The 25,624-nt window shown below is 40.5% G+C and overlaps 1 protein-coding gene across 1 annotated transcript in view; it reads right to left on the reverse strand.

Moving 5' to 3' along the window:
* The window catches only part of TIAM2 (TIAM Rac1 associated GEF 2), a 100,128-nt gene that overhangs the window by 60,976 nt on the left and 13,528 nt on the right, over positions 1–25,624 (reverse strand). Inside the window, exons 5-11 of the mRNA XM_063124527.1 lie at positions 25,221–25,445; positions 18,206–18,391; positions 16,205–16,351; positions 12,300–12,371; positions 6,059–6,223; positions 1,211–1,315; positions 161–239 (exon numbers count right to left, since the gene is read on the reverse strand). Of these exons, the coding sequence (XP_062980597.1) occupies positions 161–239; positions 1,211–1,315; positions 6,059–6,223; positions 12,300–12,371; positions 16,205–16,351; positions 18,206–18,391; positions 25,221–25,445 (979 nt within the window). The remainder of the gene's footprint in view (positions 1–160; positions 240–1,210; positions 1,316–6,058; positions 6,224–12,299; positions 12,372–16,204; positions 16,352–18,205; positions 18,392–25,220; positions 25,446–25,624) is intronic.

Below are 25,624 nucleotides of genomic sequence, written 5' to 3' on the forward strand. Positions count from 1 at the left end.
ACCCAAGGCAGGCATCCCCCAAAGCATCCCTGAGCCGAATCAGGGCTGTTTCAGAGGCTCCAAAGCAGCCTCCAAGGTGAGTCAGGGAGGCTGTAAACAGCCCTAATATAAACCAAACAAAACAAGAGTGACAGACATACTTCGGAAACGGTAGACTTACCAAAATCAGTTACACCCTCATTCTTTGTAAGATGGACATGGTAGACACTTAAAGGAAATATTTCTATTTCATCGTATATCTGTAAGAGAGAAATGCATTTCAAGTTGAAATGTGAGGAGATATACAACTGCAATAGCTTTGCATTTAAGCTAAATAATGTCTCCTTTGGACCAGCCTACCATTAGGCAAAGTGATTCAGTTGCTTTGGGTGGCAGTTTCTGGGTGGCAATGAAGAGAAGGAAAATGACAGTTATTTCCTTAATTAGATTTTTAACCATGTGGGCCCCATTTCGAGTTTGTGGCTCAGCTGCCAAATTGCCGTTTGGTCATCAACTTAGCTGGAGAATGAGAAAAGTTGTATAACAAGCTACCACGGCTTAAATAACCCAACAATAGGCCATGGGTTATTTGAGGGCTGTTTTCCCCTTAAACAAGCCATGGTGCCTGGATTCAGATGACACAACAAGCTGTGCCTGGGCAGGTAGTTAAGTTAATAGTTCCCAGCATGCGCAGAAACACGCCACTGATTTAAACAAGCTATAATGGCTTAAACAAACAATTAAGCCATGGTGGCTTGTTTTGATCATGCAAACCAGGTCATAAAGTTGGCGATGGGCCAGACTGCACAACGTGTGTGTGTGTGTGTGTGTGTGTGTTGTTTACAGGAAATGGACTGCATTGGAGCAATTCTGCTTGCTGTATTCTGTTGCTTCAAGCAATTTTCTCCCCAGCCTGGCTCACTGTGGTGTCAAGGATGAACTAGGAGAAAAGTCCTTCAAGCAGGAAATATAACTGGTAGAGAGGAGGACAGCTTCTCTCCCTTGAGCTGCACATTTCTTTTTGTGAATTCAATAGATCCCCTAACCAGCAACCCACTTGGAAAGACACATGAATAAAATATATGTGGCTGCCTCATAAAATCTATTTCAGCCCTTAAATATAATGGAGTAGTAGCATGACTAGCTTTATCATTAATTACAGAAGGATATAGTATTACAAATAAAGAACCTGATGAAAGAATGTCATATATCTTTATACTATGCCACTTGCCTGGTCTTGTATGAAATCATATGCTTCAGGAATATAGTGCTCCATATTTTCCTCATTACGCTTTCTAAGTTGTAAGCCATACTGTCTTGGTTCCAGCTGTTTAATCTAAGGGATGAAAATGATGTATTTGTAATTCAGAAATTATTTGTACAAGTCCATATGTCATAGCAGATATATTTAAGATGCAGTCCTTCAAATTAGGCAATGGCAATCTTCAACAAGCTACTTTTTAAATAACCACCATGCACCACCATAAATAAACTTACCAAGTTGTACAGCTTTCATGCCAGTGAAGTTTTTGTTGCTTTTAGAAACCCAGAAATTAGTTTCTATATGCATTTTTTTTAAAAAAACAACCTTTGACCCTTGTTCACTTTCACTGGCCTCTGTTAGTTCCTACAGATCTTCCAAATGGCTTCATTCTGCTCCATGAAACATACATATCTGATCTATAAAATGCATGTGTGCACAGAGGCTGTTAAGAGAAGGGTGTTCGGTATGGGTTGCACTTTTTACTGCCAATTTCCTCTGAGATCATGAAACACCCTCTATTTTTCACAACATGTGTTATTTCCAGAAAGCCAAATAATGTAAAAGGGAATACTTCCTTTGGGATATTGGCCTTGTATAGAATGCAACCTTGAGGCGCTAGTCCTTAAAAAAATGAGATACAGCTGATGGTGAACTCATCATACTTGCATTAACAGCTCATATGGAAAAGATTGTGATATCACTAAAACCTAGGAGTGAATCCTATTGTCCTGTTCTAGATCAAGCAGAATCCGACAGGGCTCAATACCAGGCAGCTATTAGCAGGGCAGCAAGGAGTGAAAGGAGTGAGGAACTTGCTCTGACAAAGTCTGAGCCTAAACTGAAGCCTTTTATGCTATGGTCACAGACTCCACTCTTTCCCTCAGACTGAAACTCTTAAAGGGACAGGCCTCTGGCTTGTAGCCCAGCGCTCCTCCATCTCCCCAAGAGCTCATGTCTGGCATGTTGCTGCCATTGCCACATTGATTCCCTGGAATGTGAGGCTCTTGTTGACGAGGGTGCTGATCCAGTGCTGGGGCTAGGCATGAGGGTCTGTGGAGGCTCAGGGGTCTGTGGAGGCTCTGCAGTGGTGCTCAGACCTGTAGTTTCTTCTCTTGGCACCACTGGATCTTCGACGTCAGAGACCATGTCACTGCAGAGTCCAAGTCATGACACCTATGATGCCTTTCTGTGCACAGAAGATAACTTTCTGTACGTAGAAGAGCCTTTGTTCCAATGGAGGCTCCCACTCATGAGGATAAAGTTGGGTGTAGGGGGAATTGGTGAAAGCAGCTTCATTCCTTCCATTAGTGGGCACTATAGGTGCCCTTTTAGTGAATGGAACTGCACTCATGAGATCTTCTGGCTGAAGATGCAACCTAATCTATCTCCAACCAGAAGATAATTCAGCAAGACCATACATTTTAAGTAACATGCCACATTCTATTTTTTCTGATTTAAACATATATTTCATGGATACGTCACATTAAAAAAATCAAAATCAATAAACAGCAGTTCCATAAAATATGGATGAGCAAATACCTGGAAATGTCTGCAGTCCTGCATAATTTGTATTAATTTGTCAGCTGTGAACTATTAGAACTGGCAGAAACAATTGCAAACAAAAAATGTACCCGAAAAATAGTTATACAGATAAAACATTTCAGCAGATGTTGTTTGATAGCCACTACTTCCACAGCAGATGACACAGTTTTTATTTACAGCAGGGGTGGGGAACTTGTGGCCCTCCAGATGTTTTGACCTACAACTGGCATCAACTGTAGCTGATGGTGAGGGATCATGGGAGACGTAGGTCAAAACACATAGAGATCCACTTTGATCTACAGAATCTCAGTAAATCTTTGCCTGAACAAATAAATCAGGAAAGATGCTTTGTTTATAGTTGCAGCATCAATCCAAAACGGGAAGAATAGTCTAATTTACAAGGCTGTATGAAGCCCTCCGCAAGGTAGAATAATACATAAAAATATATTAATGCATACAATAAAAGAAAAAATATCAGCACGCTCAAATTTTTCTAAATAAAGAAAAAACTTCAAACCTCCTGCTTCTTTCTTAAAAAGGAAGAGTATTTACAAAATGCAATTTTACTCTTGTATTCCTCAGCACTGTATACAGAGAAGCATGGAATGAGAATTTTCATGTATGCTCAGTATTCTGAAAGTGTAAGAAGGCACGTAAGCCAAAAGCAACAACTATGTCCTCATAATGTTGGTCCAAGATGGTTTATTAGATAGGAATGAGCCGCGTGCCCACATGCTCCCTCCTCACACTTCCTTCATTCTGTTGCATATTTGGCTTTGGCAAAAATATCACAGCCTCTTAAATCACTGTCTCCCATGTTGTCTTAAGCAGCAAACTGTGGTTTAAGGGCCCCCCTCCAAGCCAAGATCAGATCCTGGTTTCATATTCTGGTTTGGAGGGAGATCTTAAACCACAGTTTCCTGGTTCAGGCATCACAGGAGACTATATTACAAAGAAGCATGTTTTTAAAAATGTACAGTAAGACAATTGAGTATGTTGCTCTTTTTGATGCTCTCAGGTTTTATATATTATAATATTTCCCATGGATTATTCTTGCTCTGACATTTGTATGGACTATTTCAAAACAAATTGTGCAATTATCTTTGCTTGATCTAACTAGAGAGGAATCTAGAGATCTCTTTCTTATCCAAAAACAAGTTAACAGGCAATGACGAAACTCTGCAACTGCATCTACTCCACAATCACAGTTAGATGGTTTAAATACATAGAAGCCACAAGGGAAGCGAAGCAGCCTTGACACACACCCTTTTTTTTTTCTTTACCCTTTGCATGAGACACAAACGCAAAACATACACAAACCACGTTGCGCTAAAGAATGAATATTCCTGACACTCACCAGAGAAGAATGGAAATGTAAGAAAAAAGAACCAGGAAAGATGTAGCAGAAAGGAGTCAGCATTAAGAGACTGCTTATGAAAAACATTAAAAAAAAATATTCAGAACAGAAAGAAAGATAAAACAGAAAAAAGGTTTTAACGGAAAAAATAAATAAAACTAACTTCAGATCAGTGAAGGAAAAGAAAGTTAAAAATAGTTTTTATAAACATTTTTTACCACAACATGGTGATTAAGCATCCCCCCCCCCTGCCCCTGAAGCCTTATACAGATACTTATTACGGTTCTTCTACGAGGACTTCCTTGTTCAAACAGGAATACTTTTCTCAAAACCTCTCCCTGAGATTTCAGGCCTCTTATACCACCTAGTGGACACCCAAAGATAGCCTACAATAGCTTGCTTTTTCCCTTCCTTATTACTTCATAAAACAGTGAATATGAATGATTAAAAAACCAGACACATAAGTCCATTGTGGATATTTTTAAAAATATCTTCCTAGTGGGTTGGTTTAACTACAACTGAGATTATTTAGCATCAATTTGGTATCAATCCTAGTGCTGAAGAAAGGAAAAGTCTTAATCTTAATTCTCTTTATTTTACTACATAATCATAGGCAGTTAATTTATGGATAGCTCCCCTTGGATAAATATTGCTAATTGTTAAAAGAATTGGGGTAGGGTGGGGGAGTGTCCTGTTCCATTTGTTATAGCTAAACTGGGTCAAACTAATAATACTAGTGAAGTTTATCTAATAATCAGGGATGAACAGATGTAAATCCCAGAACCAAATCTCCCTTCTGCTGCCCCCAAACTCCACAAATAGTGTCATACTCCATCTCTGTGCCTACCCAGAAGAGGCACAATTAAACACCTGAGAATACTCAGGTTCTTTTAAATCAGTTTAATTAGGCTTAAGTTAGGATTAAGTTCTTTCAACATTCAATGACTAGATTTTGTCTGCAGGATCAAACAAATCTGGAGAACATCTAAAATGGAATAAAGAAATAAAGTCTCAGCATGCTGAAAAAATATGTTCCTTTCTTCCAAGGATTAGCCCTTTGCGGTTCAGCCCTGACTAATATGTATGGAGTCTGTATTTCAAAAAATGCCTGCAGAGAGCCTCCAAGATTAGTTCTGCAGCACCCTCTGAAGAAGACCCACATATAGTAGTCAGGGCTGAAAGGTGTAGGGCTACTCCTCAGAATAAAACGTATTTTATTAAAGAACACCCTGAAAAGTTATCTCTTTATTTGCATCAGATAAGATCTACATACTCTTCAAGAAGTTTGGTTAATTTTTGCCACTAACTTCGATTCTATGCATTTGTATATTTGCATTAACGATTTATGATTGCATTCCCACATTTTGCTAAGAACAGGGACACTGGCAAAATTGCTTCCTGTGCAATCATCCTTTTACATATGATCTCATACAATATATTAGTGGTTTTGGAGAAAGGGAGGCATCAAAGTCTAGCTTTCTAAATCAATAAGTTATTTTTTTGAATAACCTTGGATTTAAAATTCCTTGGTTTTTTTGCATACTTATTTCACTGTCTATTATAGCTTATTATACCGAAAAAAGTCATTTCATAAATGTAGAGAAAGAGACATAAGAAATTTAAGATCGGATGCATGCTTCTTTAGGAATGAGATTATATTCAACCCTTCCGAACTGGGCCCAATCCACCTTGGATCGATTTGGACCTCCCCCAATTGGCCTCGGATCTGTTTTAGAGAGGTCTGAATCACCCCGATCCGCTTCAGATTCAGGATTTGGATCTGAAGTGGTGCACAGCCCTAATTATGTTATCTAGCACAGAACCCTTTAACCAGATCTATATCCTTTTATTTGCAAGGATACAACAGCTGGGCTTTAAAGACCTAAGCAGCTGCATTAAAATAAAGAATTGTGTACCTTGCATGCCAGAGCCAAAACATCATCCACTCTGTATTCTGGCTTAAGAGTTAACATTACTCCTTGTCCATCAGGAAAGTGAACAAATGATTGGATGTCCCAGGTATTTTCTTTTGCAGTACTTTCTGGAGCTGAGCAGTATACGTTTAGAAACTCATCTACTTTCTGCTGAGAGAAAAACACACACGTCACATTTTAATGTAGCAATATCAGCCATAATGTAGCAATATCAGCCATAGTTTTTTAAACAAACTACCATTTTGTATCAAAAAAGTTATAAATCATATATTGGGCTATGAATGCTTTACTCTCAGGGCAGTATCCAATATGATATTGCCACTAACATAAATTACGTTGCGCTAGGGTAAATAACCTCTGGCGTACTGCTGATAGCACTTGCAGATGCAACAGGTTTTTCAGAGAAACCTCTCATGCCAGCAAGTGTTATTGGTGTTGCACTAGAGGTGACTGGCACTACTGCAATGTAATTTACATCCGTAGTAGTGTCACATTGGTTATTGCCTTCAGTTTTTTCTGTACAAATTGTAGCATCCTCTTATGGCAGTATTTTAGTACAAGGCTGGGTAGACTTCAGACTAGTGGGATCTACTTTATTTATTTATTTTACAAGAATTAGAGTGTAGTGCAGAAGACATACATTTAGAATTAAAGAATTCTCAGCCCAGAATTTAATTTTCAATAACTGAACTGCACAAAGCTCATGGGGGTTCCACACCCAAATGTACTCTTGTTTACAACAAGCTTTCTTCATTTCAGAAGTAGAATTCAGGGGGGTGGGGTGCGGAGTCATATTGTTGCTGCCATTGTTAAGCAGCAAAAGAGAACGCCGCTTCTTGAATAGGCCGCCCTGTACTTTATGTTTTGAGGAAGAGCTCTTACCACTGCCTACGTCTGTTCGCTTGGCCATGGGGCAAAGGAGAGTCTTCTCTGCTATGGTGCCCACCATGAAGAATGCTCTCCTTTGTAAGATTAGGCAAGCTCCTAGTGTGGAGTGTTTTCAATGACAACAAAAGATGTATTTGTTTTGCATGGGCATTTTCCTGACCACTACCGCTGCCAGCTACCCTTGGTTATTCTAATGAGATAATTTAATGTTGTTGTTTTTTACTGTTTTATTAATTGTTTTGATTGTATATTACTATGATTTTATTTTGTGAACCACTTTTCGGTTTGTTTGTTTTTAAGTGATGTTTTTTTTAAAAAATGTAATAAATAAATAAAATAAATAATTGGGAGTCGGCAATCCTTGCTGATGTACTACAAATCACCCAGAGATCTGGTAGTAGATCCTGATCTACTTTATGCTCACTCCTGTTTTAGTATACTTTTAAATCAAATTTGAAAGAGGAACTGAGATTGACTAACATAAGATAGAATGGAATAACAATGTGGCTTTTGTCATTTTCCTGTGGTCAGGGTCTGAGGTGGACCAAGGTTGTGGGAGGGAGGTTTTTTCCCCATTTTTCATCCCATTCACTGCAATGAGAGGGAATATACCAAGCCAGGCACAGGGTTGGCACAGTGTAAGACCCTAATTGAAGGAGGTGATCTAGCAGATCCACACCTGTCCTGACACCCACCCACCCAACATGCTCAGATTTTCCCTGCACCTCAGTTTCCCATGGTTGTTCTCAGAGCCCTCTTCTTTCAAAATAAGCTTCATTATTCATTCTGTGCATTTTTTGAGATTTGAGAAAAAACTATAAATAAGAACTATATAATTAGTAGACTTATTACAGATTTCTGTAAGAGATTTCATCAGCAGAGGGCACTGTAGTTTAATGGAAATATCATATTGGAAAAATACGCTCTCACGCTCTAAAAGTTCACATTTATTTTATTTCCCCAATATATAAACTACTTTTGTTCAAGCAATTCCATTTTACATTTAGACTAGGGCAACAGAAACAAGGCTACCAATACTTTCCAGAAGAGGACATACTTATGCAGTAATCATAAAAAGAAAAAGCCACCCACAAAGACATCTCCCCTCTGAATCTGGGATCAAATTCCTGCTAAGTAGTACTAAGTGATACAGAAATTAAATTAAAGTGCAGCAGGAAAAGTCTGAACACACATTCCCGCTGTACTGAACCACATGTTTTCAGGGCAGTGAATGTGTATGTGTTCTGAGCACTTCCACTACACCAGACTCACCCAACTTGCCCCCCTCCAGATGTGTTGGCCTACAATTTCCATCATTCTCAGACAGCATGCTTGTTTTGGATACTGGGAGTTGTAGTCCAACACGTCTAGACAATGCCAGGTTGGGAGAGGCTGTGCTACACTTTAGAAGGCATTGCCTTCTCTCCACAAGTTAATTTCACTTTTGTAATAAATGAAAACAAAGTTGTAATGCAATGTGATAAAAGACTTGCTCTAAAAACATTTTTCTTGCCTAACATTAACACAATAATGAAACTTCACAAACTGTTTTAAGATTACCCTGACCAGCACTAAGTAAATAAAAATATTTCTTTAAAAGTGTTTGATGGAAACACCTTATGAAGAAATTAAAAATATTGCTTGTGTTCAAGAGATGATTGCTATGTCCACATTTTCCATCTTCGAATGTAAGGGGTTGGTTTTTCCACACACCCCAGCTATGTCTGCACAGTGACTAATACCACAATACTTTATTCATTCATTGCCACATAGAGTTCTGACAAAACATTCAGTTTTCCAGAAACGTATGCCAGGGTTGTAGAGTGTACTATGTTATGCCACGGTGTTGCTTGAAGAGCAGTTGGTTACTTCATGGTTTTCCTGTCTTTGTTTGTCACCATTTTTATATGAAACACCTCAGAAAACCTGCCTGGAACATTTAATAGGGTTGCGCTTCACTGAACTAATCAGGAAGTCTCTTGTACCAGTTTGATTTTATTTTTCTTCAAAATTTCCTAACAAAATAGGCTTGTTTCCAACCTCAGTGGTTTTGCGAGTTACGATGAATCACTTTTTGAGTTGTTGGATGAGGCATTAAGAAATCCACAGAAACTCCTGCAAAACTGCAGATGCTGTTATTCAACTCCTTTAAAACTTTACATAGATGGAATGCTTAATCTTATTCATATAGCAGACATAAGACTGATGGTCATACAGCAAGGCAAGTTTCACACGTAGAGTAATTTGGCATCCAAATCTAGGCTTATTATAACACGATTAGTATAAAAGCCTATGTTGCCATGGATGCTAGCAATCCTGTTCCTTCCCTGCTTTTTGCCCCGCAGCTTCCTCACCACAGAGGGGCTCATGAATAATGCAAATGTGGCTCATGCATAATGAATCCCTGCTCTGAAATTTTCATGCCAGGTCCCTGGCCCCAGCCCCTCCCTCACCTGCCTTGATTGGATGCATCCTTCCCCTCTTCACTGGTAGCCATGGATGCTAGTGGTCCTATTTCTTTTCCCACTTTTTTGCCCCTCAGTCCCTCACCACAGAGGGGCTCAGGCATAGTGAATCCCCCCCCTCCAAAATTTGCATCCCCAACCCTTCCCCTCCGTGCTGGCAGCAACAACCTAACTGCGTGGCTGCACCTAGGGCCCGCCTTCACACCTCACTGATTAGCTGAGCAGGGCTCTCCATCATCTGCTGCCTGTCTATTTGGTGCAGAGGAAATTAATTGCTATTAAAGCTTGAGCTTTGAGCTTCTTTGAAGTTTCAAAATTTTCTGCACATCTAAACTACTCAAAAGCTTCAGTTTAAAGCAAAATCACTCTGGCAGATCTCCAGTAATAAGCCTTATATAAGATAGACAGATTTTTCCATCTGTCATGCAAACCAGTGGGTACATATAAACAAATAGTCAAAATTTAAAAATACAGGACATGTGCAGTCACATCTAAGGAGGAAAGGCACAAAGATAGGAAAGCACAAGGCAAATATCAAGACTGACAAGCTTTTGTCCCAGTCTGAGGAGATACGATAAAACATTATCACTTTAAATGCAGACTTATTTATCTTGTGTAAAACAATGCAATCACATTTATCCAAACAGTCCATGGCACTAGACATCCAAATAAAGAAGACTTCTATTTACAAGACTTCTGTTTTCACTTGTGTGTGTGTGTGTGTGTGGAAAGGGGGGGGTTCTAAGTATACAGTGTCAACTAGTACATGCTTCTTCTTTTTTTTGTAACGTGCCTTTTACAAAAATAAATTAAAATCTGCTTTTAAAATTCAAGAATGATCCGGTACAGGGAATAACAAAAGCATTGGATATCAAGATGGAGTACGTTTCTGGTCCTAACGCAAAAAGCTTAAGGACTCATCTTGAAATAAAATGAAGGTCCAGAGTCCTGCTGCATAGCACTGATAAAAGCCCTGATACACAATCTGCTCTCTTTATGATGCCATTGACATGTTCAGTCAGTTAAAAAAAAAAAAAAAAGTTATGACAGCCAGTTTTGGTCCTGAAGTCTATTCACACCAAAGGAAATGTACCTGACAAACACTTCTTGCAGGAAAAAAGGGTATTCCTAGCAGCAACCACAGCAGTAGCTGCTCTGAAAAGGAGCCGCAAAAAGGTGGGGAGTTAATATCTCCCTTTTTCAGAGTAGCTGAAGAGTCAAGGAAGTGTTGAAAAGGGGGGTGGGCACTGAGAAGTGTCAGTCCGACATTTAAAAGTGAAAGGATAACATTGCCCGAGGGGGGGATATTATCCTTAAGGTGCACTTATTCCCTTGGCTTTCCTTTGCGTTTTCCTTTGCAATTGTCACAAATTAGTCAATATGTAACTTTGCCTTGTCAATTTCTTTGTATGTTTCCTTCACTCCTCTTTTGACAGCTGAAACGTAAAAGGAAATTGACAGAGAAGACTATACATATCAGACAGCCATAAGTGCACACTTGCTCAAGTCCGCTGACAAAAACAACGCAAATGTGGGTCATGCATGGTTAACCCCTCCTCCAAAATTTGCATGCAATGCGGCCCCTCCCTTGCACTCCGTGTTGGTCTGCCTCTGCCCCTTCTGTCTCTCCGCCAGCGGCATTAGCCTAACCGCATGACTGTGACAGGGCTAGCCTCCGCACCACACTGATTGGCTGAGCAGGGCTGTCCATCACTGGTGGAGGGGCTGCTCTGCCTGTTTAACATGGAGGAAATTAGTTGCTATTAAAGCTCAAGCTCTGAACATTTTCGAAGTTTCAACATTTTCTGCACATCTACACTGGTCAAGCTTCAGCTTAAAACAAAAATGAGCAAAATCGGTCTGGTAAATCTCAAGTAATAAGCCATACAATACTGTCTTTTTATATGAGATAATGACACTAGTTTCTGTCTTGCCCATGAAAACTGTTCCAATATAGGCGGGGCTAGCAATAAAATGACAATATCAAACTCTACCCTCCAAAAGGAAGATCTTTACTCTATTGTAGAAGGGAATCACACATCCATCATATATAAAATTCTCTGAAATGGCAGGTATTGCTTTAGGAATTAGGTAGCATTGCTTGAATTCACTTTTTTCATCCTTTCAAATGAAAGGACTATATACACACTTATGCAATACAATGAGAAACATTCATTCTGATATTACTAGGTACTCTGGCTCTCTATTCCTACTCTTTTATGCTACTTTCACAAGTAGCACCATAAATTCATTTCTGCTTCCAACACAATTGTTCTAAACCTAAGATATATATAGTTTCCAGGAAACAGGGCTCCTCAATGACAAGATCAGTAAGGGTGGACAAACTTACATCTTGCCCACCTACTGCTGATTTTCCCCTGTAATGCACAGAGTAAGACAGGGTATAAACTACATGAACTGAGTGTGTGCCACAGAATACTACACAATGTGAAGCAGGCACTCAAGGGTTCTCTGGCAGTCAAGTGGATGTAAAAAGGGTTCTCTGCACATGGGAGTGCCATACAGTAACCCAGCACTGAAGCTCTCCTCCCAAGGATGTATCCGATCCCAAGATAGAAAAAATAGTGTGCAGTATTCTTATAAGTGTAAATCCTAACATTTTAACCACATCCATGCAACAAATAATAATGACAATATTGTGCAGTTGTATGAAATACAACATCACATCTAAGTGCCTCCTGTAAACCCTCGCAGGGAAAAGAAAAAATAGCATATATTGTTTTCCATAGGAGACAGACCAAATAAGGACTCCACTCCAGCTTGATTCTTTGCACATACTTCCACGCCATGAATTAAGAAACATATCAAGCAAGTATGATAGCGCAGTGCAAGATGTTAGTTTATCTTACCTCAGTCGCATTACTGGAATTCTGAGGTAGCTGTGTTCCAGGAAATCCATGCCCTCCAGCTGAGTCAAAAATCTAATGACAAGAAACACATAGATGAATATAAACAAAACATTTCACAGCATCACAGTTTCATCTGTAGAGGGGGATGAAAATACCTAATGAAATATAGATACACAAAGCTGAAGAATGGAAAAAATATTTCCAATGTGGAGGGCTGGTATGCAGACATCCCTGACCCCAAACTGGGGCAGGGAGCAGAGTGGGAGGCCCTTGCAGTGGGATTCAGCGCAGTCAAATTCACCTCCCTAAACCCTAGAAATAATCCCAGATGATATCATGTTGCCAGACAACTGCTCTGACAGACACAAGCCATGGTCCTGTGGGAGATTTGGCTTAGCCAAGTAGGAAGGGAGCACATCCCCCTCCCGCTCAGCTACCAAGCAGGATGATATTGGGGAGGCTTTCCTGACGTCTATGAGATCTTGGGCCATAATGCTTCCTTCTCCAGGGTCCTTCGATGAGCCAGTGCCTGGGCACCCAAATTCCTCCTTTAGCCAAGCTTTCACTTCACCACTCATTGAGAAGAGGGGCGGGGAGGAAAGTGTATCCCTTTTGCACATTGTCTTAGAGTCCAGTTAAGCTGCATCAGGGAAAGCCGATTGCTCTCTTTGTCCCGTCAGCGGCCACTGGTGGATACACTGGGCTCAGAGGAAACTTACTAGGAGCCCAAGACCTCCCCACAAGCAAACTGATGGTAGCAAGGGTAAACTGTGCTGTCTGAGCCCATTCCCTCCCAGGTATGCTTGAAAGTACATGTGGAAGCCCACTCTTTATGTCTTTACCTGCCTCCTTTTCCCCAACAGCAAACAGTTACTGGGAAAAAAGAAGGCGGGTAAAGGCATAAAGAATAGGATCCAACATGTTCTTTCAAGTATACATCGATAATTCAGTAACGGGTTATTATATTTATCAAACTGAAATTTTATTTATTTATTTTTGCATTTATATCCTGCCTTTTTTCCTCCAAGGAACCCAAGGTGGCAAACATAATCCTCCTCTCCATTTTATCCTCCCAACAACAACCCTGTGAGGTAGGTTGGGGTGAGAGTTTGTGACTGGCCCAAATTCACGCAGTGAGCTTCCATGGCTGAGTGGGGACTAGAATCTAGAACTCCTACTCCCAGTCTGACACTTTAGCCAGTACACCACACTGGCTCTCACTTTATTCATTATATTTTAATCTGCCCAATAACAAGCATTCTTTGGGTAGATTGCAAAATTAAAATAATTTAAATACAATGCAAATAATTAAAATACAAATATATAAAATAATACAATACAATACATATATATGAATGAATGAGAACAGCCATAAAATCTAAAACGAAGACTCCATAATACATGGAAGAAAAGAAAGGTCTACATGGCACTGAAAGAAGGATTCATATAAAATCTATTCTACTGATGCATCACTGCTATCACTTTTTCTCATGTGCCTCAACAGTTGGGTATTTGATAAAGAGCATGTGAGGAATGGCCCAGAAGCGATAATAGAGTTGTTTTCTGATACGCTTCTGATTATGTTTCTGTATCTGACTAAGTATCTTAAGATATGGAAATGGCCTTGTGGCCCTAAGTGATTCACAGCACTCATGACTATCCCACATACTTTGTAATGGCTCTGCTAACATGCAAAAGAACATGTTTCCCGCAGCATGTTTCACTACTCATATTCTTAAAACTGTATGCAAGCAGCTACAAAATGCCTACAGAGAATGAGGATGAACTAAGCAAGTCTGAGATGTCAGAATAGTGGAGAAATTCCTCAGAGCTCAACTGGCCATTCGCATACCATACAGTTCACACTTGCAATCTTGTTTGCATTGCTTCCCTGAACAAAATCTAAGAACGCAAACAGAGAAACATAACACCCTGTCCACGTAATGGCCCTTTCTACGCCTAAGGATTATCCCAGGAAAATGGAGGGATCATTCCTGCCTGCTCCCAGGATCATCCCCTGTGTGTCATTTGCATGCACAGGGATGATCCCGGGATAAATGGCTGTTGTAGACATGGCCAAGGTTTTCTTATTAAAAAGAGTATTGATGGAATTGGGATAACCTGAAAGTCTACATGAAACTTCTAAGTCCCCAGCTATGTCATGATTCCAGAACATCCATCTTCAGAGGAGGGCTCTAGTGGTAGTAGCAATATTCTGGGGTGCTTCCAGACAAGGCTTTTGTTTCATCATTGCCCTGCCTCATTCATAGAATTTTATGAGAGTCCAGGCAATGATGTGTTCCATTTGTAGCCTTCCCATGTATTCCTACAGCTTCTTACATCTTTTATCCACTGTGGAAAATCCATTAATGAAAAAAAAGGTGGTAGTGTCGTACAGAGCCTTCTGACTGCTAGTGTTAGGAATACTCCACCTGGAAGCACACCTGGTCTTTTCTGCAGGCTGAAAAATGTGAAATATATGGCTTGATCCAGATGTGCAATTGTGATATTTTACAATCAGGAAAAAAGGCCTTACATAGTTTTTTCTCACTTATTCCAGGGAGATACATGCTCTGCAATAATGTCACCGATACCTATATAAATGTGGCTTAGATTTCCCATCAGGAAAGTATGACACTATGAAAGATTCCCTATTAAAAATCATTTTATGGGATTTGCCAATGTAAGACACACACAAAAAGAGTTTCTCTGCCAATATTTCAGGCTTGGCCTATGTTTCTGAAGCACAGTTTACAACTTTCCTTCACCATGCCTCCCGCCATGATAGGTAAGTTACCATATTTTATTACTTTTCAAAACAATCAGCTATTAACAAATTGGAAGAGGTAACCATTGTAAGTAAACATAAATAATATAACTTTGAGTCTCTTCCATTTTCTAACTGATTAGAGAAAACATATCCTTGAGAGGCTGTGCCAAGTTTACATAAAGATTTAAACATAAAGTTAAATTTAGGCTTAGGAAAAACTAATATGCATTTAGGGTTTGCATTTGGTACCATATAGATATGCAGACTTGTAGCAGTGGATAACATTTGGTATAAGTCTTTGGCCTGATTATTTAAAAATGTGTTATAAAATTATGTTGTCCACCACATAGATAAGTAAAATCTGTGGTGGACAAAATGCCTCTAGAATGCCACATAGATACTTATGTAGAATAAAAGGTCTGCTGTTTTACTGAAAGGAATCCCAAGGGATCCAGTTGTGCATAGGGAACTAGTATCAATGGGGAATCCACAAGGCACAACTTCCTTCTGGCTAAAGAGGAGGCTGGTTTAGTTCAGATGAACAGCCTCAGCCATTTCATTTTACCTAGTCAGTCTCTTGAGCATAAGACACAACTCTGCTTTGCCTTGCAGGAAGGCCTGATAAGTTAAAATAGGAAACTTCGTGCCATGTTTTACCATTCTGCATATTACTGTTCCTGTAACAGTCAACACTCAGCAGTAGATAACCGCATGCTCAGGTCCCAGGCTTAAATCCCAGCATCCCCACTTAATGTATTGCAATTAGCAGCACAGGGATAAATCTCTGGATAAGATCTGTCCCAGTACTATTTACCTGAATGCTGGCCGTGACTCCCATTGTGACCAAAATTTGTCAGCACTAAATTAAACAGGCCTAGATTATTCTGTCACCCTTCAATCTCAAGACCACATTTTGTGTGTGAAGCACTACATGTACCTGCTAATACCACATGCTGTGTGTGCACATGTGAACGGGTAACTGCTTGCTGGCTTTACACATGTCACTGTTTGCAGTGACAAACTAGGCCACCTCATTTAAACCATTTCTTCTTTACATCACTGAGAAAGTACCAGCTAATTTCAGAGCAATTCCCAAAACTTTTTTAAAAAATTATATGAATCAACTGAGAAGTACCTGTGTTATCGAAGGTCTTTTCTCCTTCGCCTTTCTTGCAAGAGTGTCCAGTCCCTTCAGAGAGGAAAATAAACCCTTCTTGCTCCGTACCCTCTGTGACAGAGACAGTGTTCGCTTCCTAAGAGCTGCCTCATCCCTGGAGCAGATCTAATTTTGAAAGAGATGGAGGGGGAAATACAGGCATTCAGCTATATGCTTTTCATATTTTGTTCATAAAATAAAATGGTAACCAAAAATTAATAATAATGAAGCATGCCATAATGCGCTAAAAACACGTCTAAGTCCAGCTGATAACCTTTGCTCTACTGCTGGCCTCGATTCAAAGATGACTTGAATAATCTTTTGTGGATTCTTCTCCAAAACAAGCTATAAGAAAAATATTATTTTTGCTGCTTATGGCAACTAATTATGCCTCTTTTGAAAAGGCAGGTAACAGAGCAATCCTATGCATATCTGCTTAGAGGTATGTCCCACTGAACTCAATGAGACATTATTCCACGTAAGGGTCAACAGCAGGGATGAGGAATGTGTGGCCCTCCAGATGTCATTGGACTGCAACTCCCATCACTGGCTATGCTAGCTAAGTTGATGGGAATTGCAGTCCAATATTACCGGAAGACCCCATCTTCCTACCCCCTCCTATTTCTGTGAAACACCTCCTCCCAAACCCACATGAGCTTTTGCAAAGTTTTTATACTTCGTTGTTTTTATACTGTTGTTTTTATGTTTTTAAATTTTGTATACTTTTAATGTTTACTGTTTTTAACTTTTGTAAACCACCCAGAGAGCTTTGGCTATGGGGCGGTATATACATGTAATAAATAAATATGAAGAAGCCAACAAGAACTTTAAGCAGTGATTTGGCTGAATCCCAAAAAGAGACACATTAAAACATGCATGGCAAACAGTGTGTGTGTGTGTGTGTGTGTGTGTGTGTGTGTATGGCTGAAGTAAACCTAGATTCATAAGGGAATATGCCAAATACTAGCATCCTAGGCAAAGGTTTCTTGATACTTCTCTTTGGTATTTTAAAAACCGTAGTTCATGCTGATTAAATGTTCTTCTTCTTTATTTGGATATTTTAAAGGCTCTTCACACAGGGCTACTATGGGTGATTATATGTTGTCTCCAGTATCAGAGGTGGTACCCCACCCCCCAAATACCAGTTGCTGGGGAACAGGAGTGGGAGATAGCTATTGTGCTCGTGACCTGCTTGTGAGATTTTCAGAGGCAGCTGATTGGTCACTGTGGGAAACAGGATACTGGACTAGACAGGCCTTTGGCATGATCCAGCACAGCTCTTCTTATGTTCTTATTTCTATATTGGTTAATCAGCTACACATTTAAATATATATATTTTTAAAATAGCTGAATACGGTAAAACAAAAAAAGCAACACATTTCATCAGAAATGCAGAATTTATATTGACAAATAGAAGTTATGCCGTCTCTTTATTTCATATTTTCAATAAAATAACGCTGATGTTCATTTTCTTTAGAGACAAAAAAAGGACAAAAAACTTTGTTTACTTTTTAATAGCAATGTAATTTTTAAAAGGATCATTTCAAATGTAACAAATTTCCTACATAGTAAGCACTTCTATGGAATAAAAAAGTAGCAAAAACACTTCCTGGGGATCACATGCGATGATCACATACTCGGGTATTTCATTGCATCTACAGCTGCAGCCAATTACAGCTTCCAAGGGCACTGATACAGGGCAAAAACAGCCACGTGTGCCATCACCACAGATATTTTGCATGTATTTTCCAATATGAAAATACTTTCATTGTAACAAGTTAGTCATTTGGAAGCAATTTTTCCTTGAACAAGAAAGGAAGCACAGACTGTGACTCCAAGGTGAGGGTGGAAGTCACTGGAAATTTGTTAGCAGAACACGAGAAGTACCTTTTAATGGGAGGAAAAAAGGATTCGATTTTCAGATTTTGCCACAAATCAGCCCATTCATATTACATTTATATAAAGCCCCTTCCAGCTCACCAGTGCATGAAAGGATGAGACCGAGAAGATGCCAAGCCTTCCTAGCGCCATTTTTGAAGGACGACTGGCGGCAGCCAAAAGACTCTTTGGATTTGGTAACTCCCCACCTTGAAGGCTGGCTAGATAACAGCGCATCCTGAAGAGATCCATGTTAAATTTCTCCAGATTCTGCTCCCACTGTTGGATCTGTTTATATACATAAATGGAACAGAAACATGGATTGTGCATGGGGTTAAAAGGAATTGCTGCAACTCTCTGCTAAATTATTTTCATCTGGGGCAACACAATGAATGGTTTATCTCTTCCCAAAACTCATTCTGTCAAAGAGTTTTACCAATCCCAATAAAAACTGATATTGGGTCAAAAGAGGTTTTTTAACTGGAAAACAGTAGAGCAGCCTTCCCCAACTCTCCAGGTAAGTTGGACTACTACTCCCATTATTCACAGCAGTTGCATTAGAGAGTAATAAAAAAGTGAAGTATGAATATTGCCACCCCATCCCCTCATGTTTCTTTCCCCCAAACCTCTGCCTCTAAAGGGTGGATCCAGGCCCACTTAAAAGTTTTCTGCATGATCCCTGTAACTGCAAGGAAAGAGGTCAGTCTGCAGCCCTCAACCACTTTAAAACCAGCATTATCATCATATTGTTGAAGTTATACCCTTTGTGCAGAAAGTCTGTTCTCAGCTAAAATGTTACCACATTGGACCAACCTTTTTAAAATTGTCCCTCAAAAGAACCATTAATGCTGCAGTGCATTTGATTCAACCAATGTTTTTCTTAAAACACCTGAATACTGAAGCTAAATATTTTGTAAACTGCCCAGAGAGCTTCGGCTATGGGGCGGTATATAAATGTTAATAATAATAATAATAATAATAATAATAATAATAATAATAATTTGGCTTGTAAGTTTAATCTTCCCACTATTGGCCAGTGGTTTTGGATCCTCATTTCCCTCACATCACAAAAAGCTACTGTGCAAATAGAAGCCACAACTGAGAGAATTCCCCTGCCAGGGTCTAGACATAAGACAAATCCTTGGCTCCCTCCTGCCAACACTGGAAGCCTCACCTGTCTTTGGTCCTCTGTATAATTTTGCTCCAAATTTACTTTCTTCTTAGCTCCTTTCTTCAACTTCATACTTATGCCATTCATAGTGTCCTACTTTCTGCTTTACAGACCACTGACTACTTTCCCACTTCTTTTGTCCATCTTAGCCCTATTTAAACTACCTGAACAGAGCAAACACGTAACAAGAACACTGGTTTTCCAGTTTTCTGGCTCACATAGAGAGCCTCCATGGATATAGGAGGTTCTCCTCTTCAGATGTCACCTTTGTAAGTAGAGGGTAACAACTGAGACAATCGAGACTGGGAGGGGGAGGCATGTGTGTGTGCTGGAGCATACCCTCCCATCACGTCTTCCCTCTATTCAGTTACACGATGCCTGAAAAGGGTTCTAGGGCATCCCGGGATCATTCCTGTGCTTCCAAATGCCACATAGGGTATTCCAGGAGCAGGCAGCGATGATCCCTCCATTTTCCTTGGATAACCCTTAGGTGTAGAAAGGGCCATAGTCTCTTTTGAGACTAAAATTAATGTTTCAGTTTGGCTGGCATTAAAACCTTACACAGTGGATAGCTGAAAATTGAAAAGCGGTCCTGGGCCTTAGGATTGTTCAGGGACAAGGGAGCCCCCAGAGCAAGGATGCTGAAGAAAGGAGATACTATAGGCAAAGAGCTAGAAAGAGGTGGCTACAGGGAGGGCATGGTTTTAAGATGGAGGCTTGAGGAAAAGAGTGGAGGACACAGGGAGCTGAGAAACAGGGTTAATCATAAGGAGGCTATGAAACAGCACTTAAAATCAAGAGGGTGTTAAGGGCCACCCCAAACACTTGGCACAGAGATTTGTCCACCTAAGGTGGCAGATGCTGGGGGATGGGTAACAACGGTTGAGGTGTAAGAGGGCAGAGCTGTAGCTGCTACATAACCTGTCCTGCATACCCTAAGCTAGCTCGCTGCCTTCAGATATGATGGAAACACTGTCCTATGGGCAATAGCAGGTATAGGAGGGGGTGCCATTTTATACTTCACCTCAAAAAGCAAAATGTCTTGGGCTGGCCCTGGGTTGAGCTGTTGGGTGTGTGTGATGGAGAGAATAGTTACATAGAAAGTTGCCTTATATCCAGTCAGACTATTTACCTATCTAGCTTTGTATTCTGCCCCTAGGGGCAGTCTAAAAACATTTTTAATAAAATAAATAAAATAAAAAGTATTGTCTATTCTCTGCTCTCTGTGTCTCTCAGGCAACAGGTTTGTTCCAACTGGATACGCCAGGAATTGAACCCAAGACCTGCAAAGCATATGCTTTACCACTGACTTAAAGTTCCAAACCTGCTTCCCAACATCAGAACAAACACATATACACAACGTTGATTACTCCTGTTAAGAATTATCTGCTTCTAAAGGTGTTCAAAAGAGAGACAAAAGAAGGCCCTAATGTGAAAATGCCGTTGGGGCAATTCACAATCATAAAGAAATCCAAAACAAAATATCCAAACGAAACAACAACAATAAAAGTATCACAGTAATACAAAAATAAAGATTAAATAAAATTAAAAAAACATGGATGGACCAATCCTATGACCCCTAGACAGTGCCTGGGGAGACATAGGATTGCTCAGTTTACTGGCTCCAAGCTCGCTGGAAGATAGTAAACCATGCTCCCTGCCTTCTCCCCTCATAACTGCCGTGGAGACCTGCAGCGGCTACCTCTCTGTACTCCCAAAGTGAAGCAAAGACATAGGGAAAAAGAGGAGACGGAGGGGGGAGGAGACTGGAGTGGCATCCATACCAGAAATCCTATGGCTGCCCCAGCCTCCTTCTCTGCCCCTCCCAAAACCCTCCACTAGACAGGCAAAAATGCCCGTCTAGCTTAAATGCAGAGCAGGAGACTCAAGGCATTCCCACTATGCATTGGATACTCATAAGCCCCCAAGTTCCAGGGTGCATCCCATAGTAATCCACCCTAAGAAGCCAGCAGTAAAAGATCCTGCCTGTTGGAAGAGAAAAGTCTTAACCTGTTATCTAAATGTATGCAGTAAAGATGCCAGTTGGAGGGGCGGGGCTAAAGAGAAGGCTCTTTGCCACCCACCACACCCTTCACCCAGAGAAGAGCCTCCAAAGATGATCGGAACCACTGGGCAGGAACATAGGGGAGAATGCGTTCCACCAGGCAGAATTGTTCTAAGTTGTTTGGGACTTAAAGATCAGCACCAGAACTTTGAATCGGGCCCAGAAACTGACTGGCAACCAGTGCAGTTGACACAGCGACTTCATTATTCAAAATGGCCAGTCCTAGTAAGCAGCTTTGCTGCTCTATTCTGCACTAACTGAAATTTCCAGAACGCCTTAGAAGAAGCTTCACATGTAATGTGTTGCAATAATCCAAGCTACTTGCTAAGATGTTTGCACAAATCCCCACATGTGTACTTTAAAAACTTAAAATCCCAACTCAGATTAGGAAACCCTAAACTCTTGGCACTAGGGAAACACATATACCCTATCCCCTCCCTACATTGCAGGGGTGGGCAGAAAGCTTGCTTCCCAGGACTGAATTCTGAAATGGGGGTCAGCCATTGCTTCTCTGACCCAGATGCTCAGCATCATCTGATGCCTGCAACACCTACCAGTGACTAATTCCTTCAGTCCACAATCTGAGACTGCAATCTGAAAAATGACAGGAGTCTAAATTGCAGACCTCATGGCCACAATGTTCAGCCCAATCGTTATACTTTTTCATTTCCACCACCTCCCAATGGAGGCTGGAACACGATGTGATTTTCTCTGATTACCCTTCTCCAAGTCAGCCCCAGTACCACTTCCCAACCCAATTTGATTCCTTCAACCCTATGGAACAGCACAGAAGGTGGTGCTAGGGGGCTGAAGGGGAAACTGCAGAAAACTGCCTCCCTGCCCTCTGCCTCTAGTACAAGTGGAATTCTGCTGAGCTCAAGTCTGGATCCATCTCTCTCTCTCTCTCTCTCTCTCTCTCTCTCTCTCTCTCTCTCTCTCTCTCTATATATATATATATATATATATGCACAACCTAACACAAAGCCTCTAGTGACTGGATTTGGACAACATGTTGCAGCTTGTCAGGTTTTTTAACCCACGATGACACACGGCGTCCATGGCCACTTAGTTGAATGTGCAGTCCCCACTCAGGGATTGTCATATCATCCAAATCCAGCAAGTGTGGGTTATGTGAGAGTTAAACACCTCTAAAACAAATCATTGGTTATGTGAGGTTCACCTGACACAACAACACCAAAGTAGGGATTGCACATTCAAAATGGCAGCTGCACCAGATTGAACAGTCCCAGTGAATTGCAAAGATACAACTAATTAATCTATTTTTCACCTTATCCCATTGATGGTGTGTGTGTGTGTGTGTGTGTGTGTGTGTGTGTGTGTGATTTTAAGACTCCTATTATAAAAATGCAGCATGTGTCTGAGAGGTGAAAAGATTAATATTATGTAGCAGGAAACTAAATATTTTTTCTAAAAAATGAAATTGCACACAGGAATTTGTTAACTGATTCAGAAAATAATCAGAACTGCCTTCTAGAAGCATACTTTTAGCTATCAAGAAGGAAAGAAGAAGAAAAGACTCCAGAAGAATCTGCTAAAGGCTGTTTACCCCCCAATGCCTCCTCCAAGTTTACAGAATCTCAAACCCACCCAATTTATTACTCTGTACATAAAATGCTGGTAATATAAAAAATGTTAATTATGCAGGTATTTTCAATGAGTTACTTTAATGAATCAACAGTGTACTGATGTGCCTGAAGGCTTTTTTATTATTATGTATCTCTAACTACTGAGCTATGCAAGAACTTAAACACCCACAGAGTTGGTTCCTCTTTTAAAATGTTCTGCTATTTTATATGAAATGCTTGTCAGCCGCATTACAAATAACACAAAAACTCTGTACATTCCAGTTCCTCCACCTCAAGATGCAATCCATATTGCACCCATACCAATGACTCACCAAGCACCAGAGGGCTGTTTCAGCTTTGTTTTACAAGGCTTTCTAAAGCCAGCTAGAATCAACACACATTTTAGTCTCATGAAAATCTGGGCAGCTCAAACATAAGAGCTTTTGAAGGCTCAGTTCAGGTGGAGATTCCACCATGTTTCCCAGGGGCAGGCCCCTTCAAGGAAGAGACAGTGAGAGTAAGTATGCAAGTAAGAATTGATTTGCTTTTGCAGTGACACGGATGGTGTCCCCTTTTAAAATTCTTGCCTGTTTTTCCCCACCACATTTTTTTGACACAATCATCAGGGGTAGGCTAGTTTACTTCTTGGTGACTCCATATGGCTGACTTAAAAGGCAAATTCAGACTATGTTTTAGGCAGAGGCCAATAGCAGAGGGCAGCCAAGACGTCCTGTTGAAAGAGGCAAAGACTGGCACGGATGGAAGCTGGTTTATCAGAGAGGCGAGAAGTAACCATGATCAGCAACTCCTGTAGCACCCCCACTGGGAGAAGGAGGGATCAACCCTGCATCCCACTCAGATTCCTAATGTATCTACACTGGCCCCCAAAATATCCAGTGCAATCTGCAGAGGCACAAACGCACCAGCCCTCAGCGGTGAGGGAAAGGTGTTTTAAGCATACTGAGAGACACAGGGCAACATCAGACAAGTGTTTTATTGCATGCTCGTTACTGGGTCTCATGGATTTTTGCAGGTCCCTCTCACGATGTCATCTGTGTCCTGTGTGCCAACCACCCCTTCTAGCCTTCCTTGTGTGACAAAAAACACCACAGTAAGTCTGGCTTATTTTTTGAGATGGAAGTTGTTGCTATCTCCTGCTGTGTGCAGGAGAAGCAGCTCAATCAAACGGTCCACTGAATGGGCCACATGCACGTTGTTTGCTTCCTCTTTTGAAAGAGGAAGTAATGAGGGACAAATGCATGGGCGGAGAAGCAACGGTAAGGAAACACAATTTTCCCATGTGTGATGATGCTCACAGTCTCCAACTAGCTTTAAATATAGAGAAAAAACTGACCCAGGTACAAGTGGTCAAGATATAGAAACATTTGACCATAAAAAGCCCTTCTTGAAATTATATATTGAGCCTAATTCTTTACCAGTTGCAACAGTTAACGTTTTGCATATAATCTTGCCATGGCTGAAGAAGACCCAAGAAACAAGGAAAGAAGGTGCTGTTCTACATTCCATCATATCCCTGTTGATTAGGAGCAGTACATGTGCTAGCAGGAGCTTGGAGATTTATTTCACTAAAGTTATCAAACTAAAGTTACCAAACCATATTAATATTAACATCACATTACATATTTGAAGGACCATCTCTTCCTACCTGAACCTGCTGCAAATTACAGTCATCTCTGCATTCTGCCACCCAAAGGAGGTGTGATAGGTGGGGATGCAGGACGTGGATAGTGGAATTTCCTTCCAAGGAAGGCTAGACTGACCCATTCCTTTTTGTAGTTAAGGCATGCCGGTGAGACATTTTTGTTTTGCCAGGCAAAATGAGCCTAAATTTCACCCAGCTCTGTTTTATTGTGGTTTTCAGTATTCTTTTTAATTGTACTGGTATTTTATTGTCGTAAACCACTCTGGGATCTCGTTTTAGAGCAATAAGGCAGTATAGAAAGGTTTTCTAAATAAATAATAATAAACTTGATACAGATAGAGCTCTCAATTTACAAAGCAGAAAGTGTAATGAAAAAAATGGCTTGTCTCTTTCAGGATGCTACAGAAATAACGATTTCCACATGTGAGAAATTCGACTCCAAGAACAATTGCCCATGATGGCTTTCTTAAACATTGGCGCACCCCACTCCACAACATTGTACAGGCAACACTGATTTGCCACTTGTATAAGAATATTTGTTCTTTAGCCTCCAACTTTTAACAATCCGTGAACTCTGAACAAGACAAACTTTGCAGGGATAAATGTGGAGACATTAATCAATTGTTTAGTACCTGGTTCTCAATTGCTTTCCTGTTTTTAGGATCACTAACAATTGAGAGTTGTAGCTCAGCCATCTTTTTCATCTTGCTATCCATGTCAATTTTTTGGATAAGACTTTTAGTCTGATTTTTCAGCAATCTGACTGTATCCTCTTTCCCAAGTTTCTTTGCAAAGAGAGAAGCAGAAGCAGAGTGTATTGCCGTAACCCAATTTTCAAGGTCAGTCTGGCTTGTAGCCTAAAAGAAAAGAAACCAAAAGCTAACATTATAAACAAAATGCTAAAATAGAACCTAGATAGCTCCAAAACCAACATCAGACAAGGATAACTGTGTGGGGTCAGCTTAAGTGGGGTCCTCTTATCCGTCCCATTGCTCCATGATGCATACATGCAACTTTCCCCCCTAAGCCTGCAAAT

Source organism: Elgaria multicarinata, chromosome 4, assembly GCF_023053635.1.
Source record: "Elgaria multicarinata webbii isolate HBS135686 ecotype San Diego chromosome 4, rElgMul1.1.pri, whole genome shotgun sequence".
Classification (NCBI taxonomy): Eukaryota; Metazoa; Chordata; class Lepidosauria; order Squamata; family Anguidae; genus Elgaria; species Elgaria multicarinata.